The sequence below is a fragment of the Pomacea canaliculata genome, linkage group LG2 (assembly GCF_003073045.1).
Source record: "Pomacea canaliculata isolate SZHN2017 linkage group LG2, ASM307304v1, whole genome shotgun sequence".
NCBI lineage: Eukaryota > Metazoa > Mollusca > Gastropoda > Architaenioglossa > Ampullariidae > Pomacea > Pomacea canaliculata.
The window spans coordinates 221,075-240,674 of NC_037591.1; the positions used below are offsets into that span (position 1 = coordinate 221,075).

At 48.1% G+C, this 19,600-nt stretch overlaps 1 protein-coding gene across 1 annotated transcript; it reads left to right on the top strand.

Annotated features, from left to right (window-relative positions):
* Nucleotides 1–780: 780 nt before the first annotated feature.
* Nucleotides 781–18,459, top strand: LOC112557244. The gene is made up of 3 exons (XM_025226986.1): nt 781–1,919; nt 14,552–14,641; nt 18,094–18,459. The coding sequence occupies exons 1-3, from the start codon at nt 1,815–1,817 to the stop codon at nt 18,253–18,255; spliced, it is 357 nt and encodes a 118-aa protein (XP_025082771.1). The 5' UTR covers nt 781–1,814; the 3' UTR covers nt 18,256–18,459.
* The last annotated feature ends 1,141 nt before the right edge of the window (nt 18,460–19,600 follow it).

Consider the following 19,600-nt stretch of genomic DNA (forward strand, 5'->3'; position numbering starts at 1 on the left):
CGACACAGCCTCCTGTTGTACACAACTTGTGTCAATACGACACAGCCTCCTGTTGTACACAACTTGTGTCAATAAGACACAACACAGCCTAAGTTCACTCGTGGGTGACAGACAAAGGTTTTGTCACATTATTCTGACACCACAGGTAATAAATTAAAACACTCTGTCCCCCAATTTACTTTACAACACTTATTACAATAAGACACACTGTGTCACCCATAGTTTACACTAAGGTCTGGTGTTACTACACACTGCCACCGTTATTCTACACTTTTGGGTTCATGTAGCCACACCCTTTGCCCTCTTTTTACTGGAGGTTACAGGGTCTTAGTGAAACAATTCTCCATTCTTGTACACTAAAATACTTTTGTTTCAGTAAAGTACACTCTATCTCCCTCCATTTTGTTCTGCAGCAATTGTTGTAATAAAGTGGACTTTATCTTCTTCATTTCACACTGCAGTGTTTGTTGACTAAAACTTTATCTTCTCTGTAATAAACCCTCTTTATTCTCTTCATTTTGTGGAGTAACTGTCGTTTTCCGAAAATCACTTTGCTGCCGATGTTTGTGTTCACCGTCAGGTGAGGATGTCCCAGCAACTCCAGCAAGTGACTGTGACTAACTTCTCTCAGGCTACCCTCAGTCTTGTCAAGTTAACACCCAGGCTACCCTCAGTCTTGTCAGGTTAACACCCAGGCTACCCTCAGTCTTGTCAGGTTAACACCCAGGCTACCCTCAGTCTTGTCAGGTTAACACCCAGGCTACCCTCAGTCTAAGCAAGCGGCGGTAAGGACCGACCACTCCACCAGTCTCTAAGCCCTTCCCCTGGGTCAACCCCCTTCCCTACCACCCACTGTTTTCAGGGGTGGAGCTGATAACAAAACGGCCTGAGACTACCTTTGGCAAATAGTTTTTTTTTTGTTTTTTTGTAAGCTGACCTTGAAACCCCATCTGATGGAGGTAAAGCGATGTCGACCCACTCCCTCACCTCTAAAACACCATTTCGACCCTCGCCTCCCCCTACCCGCTCACCTATTAAACACCAACTCCACCCTCGCCTCTCTCCCACCCGACACCCACGCCGATGCGATCGTCTCCACCAATGGTTGGGATGACCATCCCACACCACTCTACCCTCCGTTCCCCGTTATTGACGGTCCGTCTGTCCGCACCCGCCGGGTGTCTCCACCCCCAACCCTACCCGTCCGGCATTGTTGTAGCTGGCGGTGGTCGCCGCCATATAAACCGCCGCCGCTTGTCGCCTCTGTCCTTAACGAAGTCAGGTGGGAAAAGCACGACGACGACGACCACGTTGTTGATGTTGTTGCTCTGCAGACGACATGGACAACGAGCATCCACTCTAGTCTCCATCCTCCCCATACCTGACCAGCCAGCCAGCCAGCCAGCCAGCAGCCAGCCACTCTCTTGTCACAAGAAGCGTTCTGACGGCGGAACTGTCGCGGCACTTTTGCCGTCCGCGTGCCGCAAGCGATTTGTGTGAGGAGAGAGGCACGCGCCAGCTCGGTGTCGGGGACAAGTCGCCACAAGTAGCTCGGCCCAAGTTCTACACCCCACCTACCCACATATCTACATACACCACACCCTGCATTCGTCACTTCCGCTTCTCCACAGCACCCGCGACACCAGGGGGAGTCCACGGCGGTGTGACGTAGTGTGACGTGGTGTGACGTAGTGTTACGTGGTGTGACGTGGGCCACGTAGCGAGAGAGAAGTCACTGGCGACCACACTGAGCGTTTGAGGGGCGGTTGTGGACTTTTGTCAAGAGTGGACAGTGCTCAAGGTGGGCGTCAGACATGGCCGACGTCAGGGTGGGGCTGGTGCTCCTGGTGCTGAGTGTGGTGCACTTGCCCTTGTCGCAGTCACGAGCGCATCACCTACAGATGCACCTGAACACAAAGGTGAGTTTTTTGGCTTTTTGTTTCAGCAACCAGACCATAGCAAGAGGCTTTGACAATCTACCTGTTCGTTAGTCTGGACACTACATGACAATCTACCTGTTTGTTAGTCTGGACGACACTAATGACTACATACATGACAATCGCCCTGTTGCGTTTCTTAGTCTGGACACTACATGACAATGACAAACACCTGTTCGTGTCTGGACACTACATTCTACCTGACCTGCAATGTGTTACTAGTTTACACACACACATATAAATATCCCTATATTTCCAAATCCTGTGTCACATGACACTTCCGTCACAATATGTCACTACACACGATTTTTCTTACACGAGATGTCACGTTCACATTGTGTCACAATTGTCACACGTTTCCGTAAGGTGTCACTGTACCAAGAAGGTTCTGTCCCAAGGTGTCACTATCCCAAGAAGGTTCTGTCATAAGGTGTCGTTGTCCCAAGAAGGTTCTGTCACAAGGTGTCGTTGTCCCAAGAAGGTTCTGTCCAAGGTGTCACTGTCCCAAGAAGGTTCTGTCACAAGGTGTCGTTGTCCCAAGAAGGTTCTGTCACAAGGTGTCGTTGTCCCAAGAAGGTTCTGTCATAAGGTGTCATTGTCCCAAGAAGGTTCTGTCACAAGGTGTCATCGCACGGTGTCCTAGCTGTATGGTGCCGCACGGTCGGCCCACACCATGGACTGTCATGTAGGACAGAGAAGCCCACAAACGGTCCACACCACCTACGTCAGGCAGTTTAGTCACGTTGACGTTGACCTAGAAATGACGTCACTGGACTGTGAACCAATCAACAGCCAGCCTCTTCTCTCCTACAGTCGCCAGCCGCTACGCACACCTTGATGTTCACTTTACATGCTCACACCTGAACAGTGTGTCAGCCAACAAATCAGCAAGAAAACACAAACACCGGTGTGAAACTTACACGTGACCCACAAACGTTTGTTTTAGATGTAAATAAACACAGCAGCTTGTGTCTGTAAGCGTCCACATGAAAACATGTCACTTCTTTCTTTGTCATCATGTTAGAGTGTCACTTCTTGTTGTTGTCATCTTGTAAGACAATCTCTTCTAATCTTTGATCATTATGTTCACACACTGACTCGCTGGCCGACCGACATTATTCGTGGTGTACAGAGTACAAAACCACGTGAAGCGGCGCCATTTTATCAGGAAGGCCAGGGGATGGGTCTGACCACCACGAGTGATGTGATGAGCGAGGGGAGAGAACTAGCACAACCACGAGTGATGTGATGAGCGAGGGGAGAGAACTAGCACGGCCACGAGTGATGTTACGAGCGGTTTGTCTCGTCCGTGTTGGAAGTTTGTTGTCGTGAGTTCAGCGATGTCTCATGGTCACGTGGTTACACCCCCAGTCACGTGACCGGCCTTCGTGTCTCCACACAACAGATGTAGTCTCTACTTATTTGTCTTCATGCACTGAGCGCACACACCTCTGCCCCGATGACTTTCTGATGATCACCAGCTAGTCAACAATAACGATGGTGACGATGATGATGGAGGAGCAGAGAGGGAGGACTGCAGTCCCTCAGGGAACATTTCTCGTGATGACTGAAGTCGCTGTAGTCTAGGGCAAGGGGAGAGAGGGAGGAGAGGGAGAGAGGGAGGGCAGGGAGCTAGAGGTACTGAGAGATGACGACTGCGCCAACCTCCACAGAGATCATCCATCAACAAAGTGACACGTGTCAGTGTGTACAGACGCTGTCAGTACTGACACGTGTGGTGGCAGTCACTCACTGACCTCAGGGTGCTACATGGTGCTCTGTGGTGAAGGTGTCAGTGTTGCCAGGACGCTAGGTGGCGCTAGAGTCTTCGAGATGGAGGGCGGAAGGTGGTGTGGGCGCAGAATAGACGCCATGACAGATGTGACAGCACGCGCTGCCTGATGGGACACGTGGGTGTCGGGATGGTGCAGGCACCAGGTGCTGAGAGGGAATGCTGAATAATACAATAGTTTGTCGTGAGAGACAAGTGCCAACGACGTGAGTGGTACAACAGCTCTACCTGTAAAGACGAGTGTAAATGACATGTCACTTTCACAGACATCAGCTTCGAGAATGCTCGGGAGACGTACAGACACACAGACACACAGACATATAGACACACAGACATACAGACACAGACGTACAGACACACAGACACACAGACATATAGACACACAAACACACAGACATACAGACACAAACACACAAACATACAGACACACAGACGTAAAAACAGACACACAGACACACAGACGTACAGACACACAGACACAAAGACATACAGACACACAGACGTACAGACACACAGACACACAAACATACAGACATATAGACACACAGACGTACAGACATACAGACACACAAACCTACAGACATACAGACACACAAACATACAGACATACAGACACGCAAACATGCAGACATACAGACACAAACATACAGACATACAAACATACAGACACACAAACATACAGACATACAAACATACAGACACACAAACATACAGACATACAGACATACAGACACACAAACATACAGACACACAGACACACACAGACATACAGACATACAGACACACAAACATACAGACACACAGACATACAGACACACAGACACACAGACACACAGACATACAGACACACAGACACACAGCAGACATACAGACATACAGACACACAGACATACAAACATACAGACACACAGACATACAAAACACAGACATTACAGACACACAACATACAGACACACAGACACAGCAGACATACAGACATACAGACACACAGACATACAAACATACAGACACACAGACACACAAACATACAGACATACAGACACACAAACATACAGACACACAGACACAAAGCAGACATACAGACATACAGACACACAGACATACAAAGTCAAGGTCAGCACATTGCAATGTTCTGGAACTTTCGCACCAGGTGAGAGCCACCAGACATCGCCGCGCGGAGCAGCTCAGCGCATTGATAGCAACATCACGTGATGCCTCGGGGGACGATACAATGCGCCGTGTTCTGAGACCCTGGGACTGCTACTAGGAGAGATGACTACGAGACTATGAGAGATGACTATGAGACTATGTGTATGAGGCTATGATATGACTATGGCACTATGACTACGAGACTATAACATGGCTACGAGACTATGAGATAACTATGGCACTATGTCTATGAGGCTATGAGATGACTATGGCACTATGACTACGAGACTATGACATGACTATGAGACTATGAATGAGATGACTATGGCAATATAAGAGATGACTATAGCACTATGAGATAACTATAGCACTATGAGAGATGACTATAGCACTATGATATGGCACTATGACTATGAGGCTATGTACCGTGTAGTAAGAAGAGTGCAGTGATGAATGTGTGAGGTGAGGGTACACCTACACGTAGTTACACTCGCGGCGCTCTCTACCCGTTATCACACTAACGCTCCGGCCAACGTTTCACACATTTAATGATTTTTAAAAAAGCAATGAAATGAAAAAAACAATCGCTCTGTCCACCGTCCGTACAAAGTGAATAATTCCCCCGGCATTAGACACTCCGCTGCTCGGGTAATGTGATACGAGCAGTCACATGATCCCATGTCCACACACACACACACACGCACGCACACACACACGCACTGTCGGTACACAAGTCCACAAACCCACCATCACACAGTTATATCCAAGACAGTGAATCGTTGTCACGGATGTTCCCAGGACCGTTGACCGGTGATGATATCCAAGAGGTCAAGGTGTGAAGACAAGGGTGCGCCCCATGGCTGATGCTCGGCCGGCTATGTATCCACCTCGATCCCCAGCGGGGTATGTCCACGACGGACCATCTGTCAGCGGGTGCCAACGGGCAAAACGATAGCACTGCAGTTCACCCGGAATGAATTAAAATACCCGAAGTCCAACTCAACACAGCTGTGGTTCATAGCTTCGTAGGTCACCTTTGTTAGGGGTCATTTTCTACAAAAAAGAGGGAACGTCACTTACCTGGGGTAGAAAAATCACACCCAGCGCTACGAGATATGACTATGAGACTATGACTACGAGATATGACTATGAGATATGACTATGAGACTATGAGATATGACTATGAGACTATGACTATGAGACTATGACTATGAGACTATGAGATATGACTATGAGATGACTATGAGATACTATGAGACTATGACTACGAGATATGACTATGAGACTATGACTATGAGACTATGACTATGAGACTATGAGACTATGAGATCTGACTATGAGACTATGAGACTATGACTATGACTATGACTATGAGATATGACTATGAGATATGACTATAAGACTATGACTATGAGATATGACTATGAGATACGACTATGACTATGACTATGAGATACGACTATGAGATATGACTACGAGATATGACTATGAGACTACGACTACGAGATATGGGGGGTTGGTGTTTTACGCCGTGTCAGCAACTAAGCTATATTACGGCAAGCAGCCAGCCCTGTAAACAGATGCCACGTGCAGAGAAAGAACAGCGTGCCCGAGACGAGAAATGAACTCAGGGCAGCCAACCTTCACTGTATTGGTGACAGGCGTTAACCGTTGCGCCACCGGGCCGCTACTAAGAGATATGACTATGGCTATGACAGATGACTATGACTAAGGGACCGTGACTTCGAGAGATGACTATGACACTATGGCTTAGAGACTATGACACCTTGACTATGAGAGATGAATTAGAGGTATGACTATGGGACGATGAGTATCAGACTATAAGAGCTTTGGTCCCAAGCTTCTCACGCGGCAAAAGCGCCACCTTTGTTGCTGTGGCGACTAGCAGGGGACGTAATGCTCAGTGCAAGCTGTAGGACGTGGCTGTGGGGCTTCTCTTCTCTTTCCTCGTCGGCCTCTGTGCTGCTGTGGTGCAGGTCTCGGGGCTCCGGCAACTTCAAAGGCGGACCTTGATTAGCATTAAGCTTAACCCTCCATGATTAAAGTTAGTTAACACCAGCCTAGGGGTAGGTTTAGGGTTAACCCTCCCCTTGATTAGAGTTAGGGTTACACCCCTCCCTGATTAGGGCTAGGGCTAACCGCCGCCTTGACTAGACGGCGGCTACTGCGAAACCACAGAGATAGTCAGTGAGGAAAGCAGTGAGATACTGAAAGTAAAATACTTGTCAGCACATTCCATCACTCTCAAACTGCAGATATCACTTCAGTCAAACGCCATCACGTGATCTCTCTCCGACAAAACAAGTATGGCGTGCTTCTAACCCTGTCTCTCTCTCTCCCCCCCCCGACCCGTCCCCCTACCAGCAGCAGATATGACTTCTTGCGCAGCGCATCGTGTCATCTCTCCGTGTCTGTGATATCTCAAGTGCGAGTCTCACAGGCCGTCAGATGTTGCGGCCAGTCACGCGGCATGGAGGGTCGATGACGAGGGCTGTTGGAGTGTTTCTAGAGGGCCCGAGGGGTGTACAGGGGGTGGGGGTGGTACGGGCGTCACGTGATCTCGTCGGTCGCGCGCATGTCGGGAAGTGGTGAAGCGTCACAGCCCCGGCGCCCGCCTGCTGGCTGATCGATGAGCTTAGATTATTCCGCCAAACACGTGACCAGCAGTGCGGGATGACATCTGAGTGACAGCTGGTAGATAGGATTACAAGATGACAGCATTACAGGTTACAGTGTCACAAGACCAACTTATCTCATGGTACAGTCACATGATGACTACGTCAGGGTACAGTGACAGCACGATGTTACGTCAGGGTACAGTCACATGATGACTTTACGTCAGGGTGCAGTCACAACACGATGTTACGTCAGGGTACAGTCACATGATGACTTTACGTCAGGGTATATTCACAACACGATGTTATGTCAGGGTACAGTCACATGACTACGTATATAAGGGCACAGTCACATGACGACTTTACGTCAGGGTATTCACCATATGATGACTTTACGTCAGGGTACAGTCACAACACGATGTTACGTCAGGGCACAGTCACATGATGACTTTACGTCAGGGTATATTCACAACACGATGTTACGTCAGGGTACAGTCACGTGACCACGTAGATAAGGGAAGTCACATGACGACGCTATGTCAGGGTACAGCAAGGATGACTATGGAAAGCTACGTTTCTTGCAGGGAGGTAGTGACTACACAGATGTTATGTAGATGACAATGTGTAATGGATGGACACTTATGTAGGTTACCATGTAAGACTGAAACAGGTCAACCGGGGTTGAGGTGAAAGTTCAGGTGCTTCTGGGCCTTGCTGCAGCGTTTAGGACGTCTGTCTACACTGACAGTGAGCAGACATGTCAACAACACCTCAGTGTGCGTGTCTGTCTGTCTACACTGACAGCAAGCAGACATGTCAACAACACATCAGTGTGTGTGTCTGTCTGTCTACACTGACAGCGAGCAGACATGTCAACAACACATCAGTGTGCGTGTGTGTCTACACTGACAGCAAGCAGACATGTCAACAACACATCAGTGTGTGTGTCTGTCTGTCTACACTGACAGCGAGCAGACATGTCAACAACACATCATGTGCGTGTGCTGTCTACACTGACAGCGAGCAGACATGTCAACAACACATCAGTGTGTGTGTGTGTCTGTCTACACTGACAGCGAGCAGACATGTCAACAACACATCAGTGTGTGTGTCTGTCTGTCTACACTGACAGCGAGCAGACATGTCAACAACACATCAGTGTGTGTGTGTCTGTCTACACTGACAGCGAGCAGACATGTCAACAACACATCAGTGTGTGTGTCTGTCTACACTGACAGTGAGCAGACATGTCAACAACACATCAGTGTGCGTGTGTGTCTACACTGACAGCGAGCAGACATGTCAACAACACATCAGTGTGTGTGTCTGTCTACACTGACAGCGAGCAGACATGTCAACAACACATCAGTGTGTGTGTCTGTCTACACTGACAGCGAGCAGACATGTCAACAACACATCAGTGTGTGTGTCTGTCTGTCTACACTGACAGCGAGCAGACATGTCAACAACAATCCACCCAGCATATCAGTGTGCATGTGTGAGGAGACAGAGATGCATACATGCTCAGGTATTTATATAACGTGTACATGGAGTGTACATACACATCTAGATACCAACATACATACCGCACACCTAGTCACACACACACCTCGATTCTCCCCGAGTCACACACGCCGAGTCATACACATACATACACACGCAGAGTCACACACACCGTGTCACACACGTTCACAGTCACACACACACACCGAGTCACACACGCCGAGTCATACACACACGAGTCACACACGCTCACAGTCACACACACACTCACCGAGTCACACACGCCGAGTCACACATCACACACAGTCACACAAACCGTGTCACACACGTTCACAGTCACACACACACACCGAGTCACACACGCCGAGTTCACACACACACACGCAGAGTCACACACAACCGTGTCACACACGCTCACAGTCACACACACTCACCGAGTCACACACGCCGAGTCATACACATACATCACACGCAGAGTCACACAAACCGTGTCACACACGCTCACAGTCACACACACACACGAGTCACACACGCCGAGTCATACACATACATACACACGCAGTCACACACACCGAGTCACACACGCTCACACACACACGCTCACAGTCACACACACACCGAGTCACACACGCTCACAGTCACACACACACCGAGTCCACACACGCTCACAAGTCACACACACACCACACCGAGTCACACACGCTCACAGTCACACACACACCAAGTCACACACGCTCACAGTCACACACACACCAAGTCACACACGCTCACAGTCACACACACACGTCACACACGCTCACAGTCACACACAGGGTCGTCAGGAGACGCTCGGCTGATGTAGTTGATGTGGACAGGAACTTTGGTGACGTTGAGATGGCGCGTGTCGCAGCATTTGGCGGGGACCAAAGGTCAGACGTTAGGACGGACAGATGTCAACGGCAGCTGACAGACAGACCGGAAGTCCTAGAGTCCCAGACAAAATGCAGGTGAATAGCATAGTGCCAAGCATAGCTGCCTGTTGCTCAAGGACTGCAACACTGAGGACGACTCAGTTAGCGTGTTGTCGGATAGTACAGCGCTAACTGACATTAGTGCAGCTACATGGAGTAGATCAGTTATCGGATTAGTGGAGGTACGTGATGGAGGCCAGCTATCGGATTAGTGGAGGTACGTGATGGAGGCCAGCTACCGGATTAGTGGAGGTACGTGATGGAGGCCAGCTACCGGATTAGTGGAGGTACGTGATGGAGGCCAGCTATCGGATTAGTGGAGGACATAGACTGTGTAGACTTGAGGCCCCTTAAGGGTGTAGCCAAGACTAGAGGTGACAAAGGGTGGTTACTGGCGTGACAGGTGACAGCGGGTACTCATGTCGCACCTTGAAGCCCGCGATGGCGCGAAGAACAAGCGGTGTACCCGACATGCAGACCTCAAAGCCGGCAGCAGCAGGCACGAGCCGGAGGAAGCCGCAAATGTCGCCCAGAAATTAGCCCTCGCCCGAGGCGGCAGCGCGGTGTGAAACCTTATCTGACTGCGGGCCTCCACCTCCATGCTTCGTCGTGTCGCTTCCAATCGAATTCGCTCAGCAGTTTGGGCAGTCGGTTGCGAAAGTGAGGCTAAGTGACACCAAAGTGAGGCTGGCTTCCTGCTGGGCACCGCAAGGGTCTGCGGGGAGTCGGTGGGACTGGTGTTGGAGTCTCACAAAGACAGGGGAGAGGTAGGAGATAGAGACGTGTGTCACGTGCCTCAGAGGCTGAGAGAGTAAGAGCGAGACAGAGACGTGTCACGTGCCTCAGAGGCTGAGAGTAAGAGCGAGACAGAGACGTGTGTCACGTGCCTCAGAGACTGAGAGTAAGAGCGAGACAGAGACGTGTCACGTGCCTCAAACATCGCGCGACTTCCTTTCGTCATTAGTGTCGCCCCACACGATGGAGACAGTGTTGCCGGACTAGCGCCACGGCAAACAAACAAGCAAACAAACAAACAAACAAGCAAGCAAACACAAACAAACAAACAAACAAACAAACAAACAAACAAACAAGCAAACAAACAAACAAACAAGCAATACTTGACTAGACAACAGCACCTGTCCCCGCTACCTCCAGTGTTGTACCTTCCCGACACCACTTGAGTGAGAGGCGGCCATGATCCCGGGTGGCGGGCCTCAACAACAGAGCAGGAACAACAAAAGTCGCTTTTTACTGCCTTTACTGGCAACAACAACAAATGGACCGGCCAGCCGGCCTGCCATCAGACGTTTCCGCTGTCGCCAGACTATAATGAGCACTTGGCGGGATGTGGAGGGCAGTGTTACACGTCATTGGTCAATGTGGGAGCGCTAAGGATGATGGGAGTAATGACTGGTGTTACAGTCGCTACAGGCCAGGGGGAGGGGGGTGCATGTCACGACTTTCCTGCTGACCTCCCTTTGCCGCTTAGTGTCGCCTTGTGTCTTCACAAACTAGCTTGAGTCCCCTTGCCGGCCTGTGGTTAGTGTGTGCTAGCTGTCGGCCTGTTGTTAGTGTTTGTTAGCTGTCGGCCTGTGGTTAGTGTGTGTTAGCTGTCGGCATGTGGTTAGTCTGTGCTAACTGTCGGCCTGTTGTTAGTGTGTGTTAGATGTCAGCCTGCAATTAGTGTGTGCTGACTGTCGGCCTGTAATTAGTCTGTGCTAACTGTCGGCCTGTGGTTAGTGTGTGTTAGCTGTCAGCCTGTGGTTAGTGTGTATTAGCTGTCGGCCTGTTGTTAGTGTTTGTTAGCTGTCAGCCTGCAATTAGTCTGTGCTAACTGTCAGCCTGTGGTTAGTGTGTGCTAACTGTCGGCCTGTTGTTAGTGTGTGTTAGCTGTCGGCCTGTGGTTAGTGTGTGCTAACTGTCGGCCTGTGGTTAGTGTGTGCTAACTGTCGACCTGTGGTTAGTGTGTGCTGACTGTCGGCCTGTGGTTAGTGTGTGCTAACTGTCGGCCTGTGGTTAGTGTGTATTAGCTGTCGGCCTGTGGTTAGCGTGTGCTAACTGTCGGCCTGTGGTTAGTGTGTGTTAACTGTCGGCCTGTGGTTAGCGTGTGCTAACTGTCGGCCTGTGGTTAGTGTGTGCTAACTGTCGGCCTGTGGTTAGCGTGTGCTAACTGTCGGCCTGTGGTTAGTGTGTGCTAACTGTCGGCCTGTGGTTAGTGTGTGCTAACTGTCGGCCTGTGGTTAGTGTGTGCTAACTGTCGCTGTGGGTTAGCGTGTGCTAACTGTCGGCCTGTGGTTAGCGTGTGCTAACTGTCGGCCTGTGGTTAGTGTGTGCTAACTGTCGGCCTGTGGTTAGTGTGTGCTAACTGTCGGCCTGTGGTTAGCGTGTGCTAACTGTCGGCTCCTTATCAAGTTCACTGTTACCATAGCACCTTGGATATGAAGGAGTTGTCCTTCCCAAATGAGTTGTCGACGCTTGAATGTCTGTAGTCGATGCTGCCTGTCGGCGTGTCATGGCGCCTGCCTGTAGTTCTCTCTCTTTGATGGAGTCTACAGTCCCATGTGGCATCAGTGGGGGAGACAACCAGTGGCGAGACCTGCATGTCCTCCAAGACTGCTGCCGGTCGTGACGTCATGCCTCGTGATTGGAGAAGTGTGTTGATTGGGGTCACGTGACGTCAGGCAAAGAAACGCCAGGTGAGGAGGTTGTCGACGATAAATCTGTCACGTGACCAGATGATACACGTCCAAGATCGTCAGCAGGGATGGGTGGGGGTGGTGCAGCGAAAGCTAATCCAGGATCTCAGACTAATCTCCCCTTGTGCAACATAAACTGACGACAGTTGTGTGTGGAACATGGCCGGCTCCCAGGTGGCCAGTCTCAGCAGGATTAGTCTCCCCTCTCCTCCCCTCCCCACCGTGACACGCGGTGGGAGTTAGTGTCGGTGTGTGATGTATCTGTCTTCTAACGCCAGTCCCGCCATGCTCTCGGATTAACCAGTTACAATAATTGTCGTCTCCCTCTGCTGCTTTCTCTTTGTCTGTATCTCTATCGTTTACTCACGCATGCGCACACAGCTCTACAGAATACTCCCCGCATGTAGGGTGGGGTGGGGTGGGTGAGGACTGCACTCGGTGCTGACACGTGCGTGTACACGAAGAGGAGATGGAAAACAAAAAGACAGAATGATAGAGAGAGAGGAGGAGGACTGAGAGGAAGAGATGAGAACGCCGTTTGCCTGCTGACGTCAGGTGGACCGTTGAACTCATTGCCGTTACCAAGGTGAAGGAGATAGAGTGTGTGTGTGGGGGGACTAGCTATGGTCTCAAGTGGCGGGCATGGAAGACTCCCCCTCCCAAGGACTCCAGAAGCACAGCAAGCTCATGTGAGGATTCTGCCCTCAAGGAACTCACTGAGCTACTCATCAGCCTCTGCTGATTGTCGTCTTTGTTGTTGTTGATGCTGCTCAGCTATGTTAGTGCTGCTCAGCTATGTTAATACTACTGAGCTATGTTAGTACTACTGAGCTATGTTAGTGCTGCTCAGCTATGTTAATACTACTGAGCTATGTTAGTACTACTCAGCTATGTTAATACTACTGAGCTATGTTAGTACTACTGAGCTATGTTAGTGCTGCTCAGCTATGTTAATACTACTGAGCTATGTTAGTACTACTGAGCTATGTTAGTGCTGCTCAGCTATGTTAATACTACTGAGCTATGTTAGTACTACTCAGCTATGTTAATACTACTGAGCTATGTTAGTACTACTGAGCTATGTTAGTGCTGCTCAGCTATGTTAATACTACTGAGCTATGTTAGTGTTGCTCAGCTATGTTAGTGTTAGTCAGCTATGTTGATGCTGCTCAGCTATGTTAGTACTACTGAGCTATGTTAGTGTTACTCAGCTATGTTACTACTACTATGTTAGTGTTGCTCAGCTATGTTAGTGTTAGTCAGCTATGTTGATGCTGCTCAGCTATGTTAGTACTACTGAGCTATGTTAATACTACTCAGCTATGTTAGTGTTACTCAGCTATGTTAATACTACTATGTTAATGCTGCTCAGCTCATTAATACTACTCAGCTATGTTAATCTACTCAGGAATGTTAATGTTGCTCACCTCTATATTGATACTACTCAGCTATGTTAGAGCTGCTCAGCTATGTTACTACTACTATGTTAGTGCTGCTCAGCTCATTAATACTACTCAGCTATGTTAATGCTGCTCAGCTATAGTAAGGCTACTTAGCTATATTAAGAGACATGTCAGACTGTGACTAGTTAGATATTATTAGTCAAATTAGTCAAAATGTTTGTCTTAGAGGCGTTATTGAAGCCATCTCTAGTCGATGTCACACTTGCTGAAAAGTTATTCCACCCTCTATCAGTCACATTCAGCCATCTTGTGTCTGCAGTTATTATATATTGCATTAGCAGTTGACATGTGGTCAGTGCAACACAGTGTTAGTATAAATGGAGGAATTGCTGGCCGCGATAGCATCCCAAGTTAATGACTGTCACTATGTCAACCTTGTCATTAGACAGTGTCATGTGATGTCAAACACTGTCAATGTTTTTAAGGACATCTCCATGAGACGCCCACTGCCCCTCAGCTGGCCACGTGATGAGTTGCTGCCATTGCTTCTGACACAGAGAAGACGAGCAGCTGAGGTAAGGGTACCGTGACTTCACCTGTGACACGTGACTTTACAGTGGCCACGCCACTGTCCACTGTTTGTACATATCACGTGACTGTCTACTATGTGCAGGGGTCACGTGACTGTCTACTATGTGCAGGGGTCACGTGACTGTCTACTATGTGCAGGGGTCACGTGATTACCACTATGTACAGTTGTCACATGATCACCGCTACGTGCAGGGTTGTCACGCCACTGCCCACTACCTGCAGACAGGTGTCGTGTGGTCCCCAGTGTTTGCCAAACCTGTGGCACACAACAGAAGGCACAAGCTAAGAAAACGGATCGACCACCATATGTACTCTGGAATCCGTCTCAAAACTCAATGCACTCACCAACATCAGCTGCTGACAGCGGAGTAAACTCACTGCAGGCCTTGTGATGTTGACTGATTATCAGTTTTATTTGTTTTACTTTGAGTAAGGATGATCGACAGGGACTCGAAACCGTTCAGATGATTTCCCTCCCAAGTGACATCAGTACACAAAATGTGGCCACGTGATCTAGAGTTCTCTTATGTCTCGCTGTCTACCACCTCACTGTAAGTAGTAAGAGTAAGTAAAATAATGAGTGAAATAACCAGTAATATGAGTAAAATAATGAGTGAATAACGAGTAATATGAGGGGAGTCAGTAACATAACGAGTGAAATAACCAGTAATATGAGGGGAGTCAGTAACATAACGAGTGAAATAACCAGTAATATGAGTAAAATAATGAGTGAAATAACCAGTAATATGAGGAGAGTCAATAACCAGTAATATGAGGACAGTCAGTAGCATAATGAGTGAAATAACCAGTAATATGAGGACAGTCAGTAACATAATGAGTGAATAACCAGTAATATGAGGACAGTCAGTAACATAATGAGTGAAATAACCAGTAATATGAGGACAGTCAGTAACATAATGAGTGAAATAACCAGTAATATGAGGACAGTCAGTAACCCTTGAGACAGCAGGTAGTTGTCGTGCTTTGTGAGGCCGCTTGTGTGCCAGGGGTCAGGGTGGATGTCCTAACCGCTGTAGTGGGCTCCCTGTGGTGCTCCCAGTCTAACTGCAAATGTTAACTGCCTGCAGGGACAGCAGCTTCTGTTCGGCTGTGGATGCTAAAGGTTGGGAACAATGTTCAGCAGCTGGGCTCCCACCCCTCAAACCACGGGGTGGAGACTGCACCAGGTTTACAGCACAATGCACCGGGCATGGAGGAGACATAAACGGGGTGGACTCTGTAATCTGGGGCCTTAATGTCGGGGTGGTTAGACAGACAAACAGCATTGTGACCACACACACACACAGACACACAGACAGCTCGCTGTGCTTTGCATGTCCATGGACCACAAATCCTTCTGCTGGGCAGCATTAACATGGAGAATAAAAATGAGGAAACCTGTGTTTGATTGAGGAAGCCAACGAGGGCGGTCGACAACAAACAAAAGTTAGTGGAAAGACACTGGAGAACCGCCAGCCACCCTGCTGACTGCCAGCATCACCAGCCATCAAGACCACCACCAGGGTGGATGTGACTCAGTAGCAGATGGACTCAGGTTGGCCCAGCATTCCGCTCCATGAAAAGTGAGCCGACTGATCATTGTACAGTTATTGACCAGTGTAATCGATAACTGTACAATCATTGATCACTGTAATCGATCACTGTACAATCATTGATCACTGTAATCGATCACTGTACAATCATTGATCCCTGTAATCGATCCCTGTACAATCATTGATCACTGTAATCGATCCCTGTACAATCATTGATCACTGTAATCGATCCCTGTACAATCATTGATCACTGTAATCGATCACTGTACAATCATTGATCACTGTAATCGATCACTGTACAATCATTGATCACTGTAATCGATCACTGTACAATCATTGATCACTGTAATCGATCACTGTACAATCATTGATCACTGTAATCGATCACTGTACAATCATTGATCACTGTAATCGATCACTGTACAATCATTGATCACTGTAATCGATCACCTGTACAATCATTGATCACTGTAATCGATCACTGTACAATCATTGATCACTGTAATCGATCCTGTACAATCATTGATCACTGTAATCGATCACTGTACAATCATTGATCACTGTAATCGATCACTGTTACAATCATTGATCACTGTAATCGATCACTGTACAATCATTGATCACTGTAATCGATCCTGTACAATCATTGATCACTGTAATCGATCCCCTGTACAATCATTGATCACTGTAATCGATCACTGTACAATCATGATCACTGTAATCGATCCTGTACAATCATTGATCACTGTAATCGATCACTGTACAATCATTGATCACTGTAATCGATCACTGTACAATCATTGATCACTGTAATCGATCACTGTACAATCATTGATCACTGTAATCGATCACTGTACAATCATTGATCACTGTAATCGATCCCTGTACAATCATTGATCACTGTAATCGATCACTGTACAATCATTGATCACTGTAATCGATCACTGTACAATCATTGATCACTCTACAGTTATTGATCATTGTATCACCCACTGAACACCGGAGTTTAACAACCTGTCCGTCCATGTCATAGCTGGAAGTGGTTTACCGTCTTTAGTTCTAGGACATGGGACGGCGAAGGTGTGGCCTTCCTTCTCCCGCTGAATGGATCTTCTACCTTCCGCGATGATGATGATGATGATGATGATGATGATGATGATGATGATGATGATGATGATGATGATGATGATAATGGAATTTGTAGAGTGTACTTCCCTGTGGGATGCGAGCTCAGTGCGCTGCACAGAAAATGTGACAGACGAACAGTGTCTACAAGAAAGTGTCAGCAGGCAGATGAAATCATTGACGAAAACGTCAACGAGAGGACTGCAGTAGGTGAGCAGCGGGCACGACAGTTCGCAGGGTTTCTTACAGATAATTTTCGACATTCTCGCATAGGGTCCTACACATAGTGTCTCACATAGTGTCTCGCATAGGGTCCTACACATAGTGTCTCACATAGTGTCTCACAGTGTCTCGCATAGGGTCCTACACATAGTGTCTCACATAGTGTCTCACATAGTGTCTCACATAGTCTCGCACACAGTCCCTGACATAGTGTCTGACGTAATGCTTGTCCAAGAGCAGAGCACAAGGGACGCAAGCCGCTGTCCACACTTGTGTCGTGTGTCTGGCATCATCTTGTAAGTAACCTCTGACCCCAGCTGTGAATGTGAGGCTCGACAATGAGATTGTCGGGTGTGAGCTGGCATCCCAGAATGTACCCCAGTACTACTACCCCTCTTTGGGGTCTTGACGACTGGACAATGCCACTGACACTAGGACTCTGCACCCTGACGACCTGACTGAGTGGTGACAGGGTGTCGACATCTAAGTGTGTCGGGGTGTTTGCTGGTCACGTGGTTGACATTACTATTTTTCAGTCGCCACACGATTGGACGAGCCGTGCGCAGGAGGCGGGGTTACTGCTGACGGTGCTGCAGCAGCTACAGACGTCAGAGACCGACGGCTCATCTTTGGCTGGTGACGTCAGCAGAGGCAAGCGACAGCGTGCGTGCTACTGGAACGTCGTCACGTGCTTCTGACCGGGTGCCTACGTCACTATGATCTGGACAACAGATTGACCAGACAGGACACCAGTCAGACATCACACCGGTGGGACAGCAGACTAGTCAGACAGCCGGCCAGCCAGACAGCATTCTAGTCGCAGAAAACTGTAATGCACGTGCGGTAGCTCAACCGTTACGAGAAATTCACGCCGCAGTTTTGAATCAGTGGGTGAATAATAAAGTCACTTGAAAGACTTCACACCTTTGTCACAATCCGGAGTACCAGCATGCTATCACGCTCGCCATCGTGTGTAACGCTCGTCTTTTGTGTCGTCATCATGTGTAACGCTCGTCTTTTGTGTCGTCATCATGTGTAACGCTCGTCATGATATCTAATGCTCGTGTCTTGTGTCATCATGTGTAATGCTCGTCTATTCCGTCACCCTGTGGCATGTTCCCTTGTGTCCCGGATGTCGCTGTCTTTGCAGTTGTCTTGTCTTTGTCTTGCTGCACTCAGTCCTGTGTGTAGTCTGTGTGTAGTCTGTGTGTAGTCTGTGTGTAGCCTTGGCACACACTTTGTAGTCTTGTCCACACACACCATCCCTAGCTTTGTCATGACACACCACACTCTAGGTCCTGAGTGCCACATGTGTAACAAGTCTGATGACATTCCCTGTCTGCTCAAAGTTTATTTCCGACACCTGCATTATCGTTAATGTCAACATGAGTGGAGCACGTGGGCAGGTTGTTTACAAGTGTAAAGTGTAGCGATGGCGGACTTCAAGTAACATGTTGCGCACAGCTCAGTGAACATCTAGTCAATAGATGTATTGACAGCTAAACTTCACACTGTGACACACAACGTATGTAACGTATTTTACACACACACACAGAAAACGTATGTAACGTATTTTACACACACAACGTATGTAACGTATTAAACGTATAACACACACACACAACGTATTTTACGTATTTTGCGCAACCACAAGTATTTTACACACACACATACAGTAAATGTATTTTACAACACACAACAACGTATGTAACGTTTAACACATACAACATGGTAACAACGTATGTAACGTATTTTACACACACACGTATGTAACGTATAACACACAACACGTATGTAACGTATTTTACACACAAACGTACAACGTATGTAACGTATTTTACATTACACACACAACGTATTTACATTTTATACACACACAAACGTATGTAACGTATTTTACACACACACGTACACACGTATGTAACGTATTTTATACACACACACCAAGATGTAACGTATATACACACACACGTATGTAAGCACACAACGTATGCTTTACACACACACAACGTATGTAAACGTATTTTACACACACAACAGTAG

Coding starts and splice junctions, on each gene's coding strand:
- LOC112557244 (XM_025226986.1), top strand. CDS start 1,815: ATGGCCGACGTCAGGGTGGGGCTGGTGCTCCTGGTGCTGAGTGTGGTG. Junction 1,920..14,551: donor AGATGCACCTGAACACAAAG/GTGAGTTTTTTG, acceptor AATGTTTTTAAG/GACATCTCCATGAGACGCCC. Junction 14,642..18,093: donor AGAGAAGACGAGCAGCTGAG/GTAAGGGTACCG, acceptor ACTATTTTTCAG/TCGCCACACGATTGGACGAG.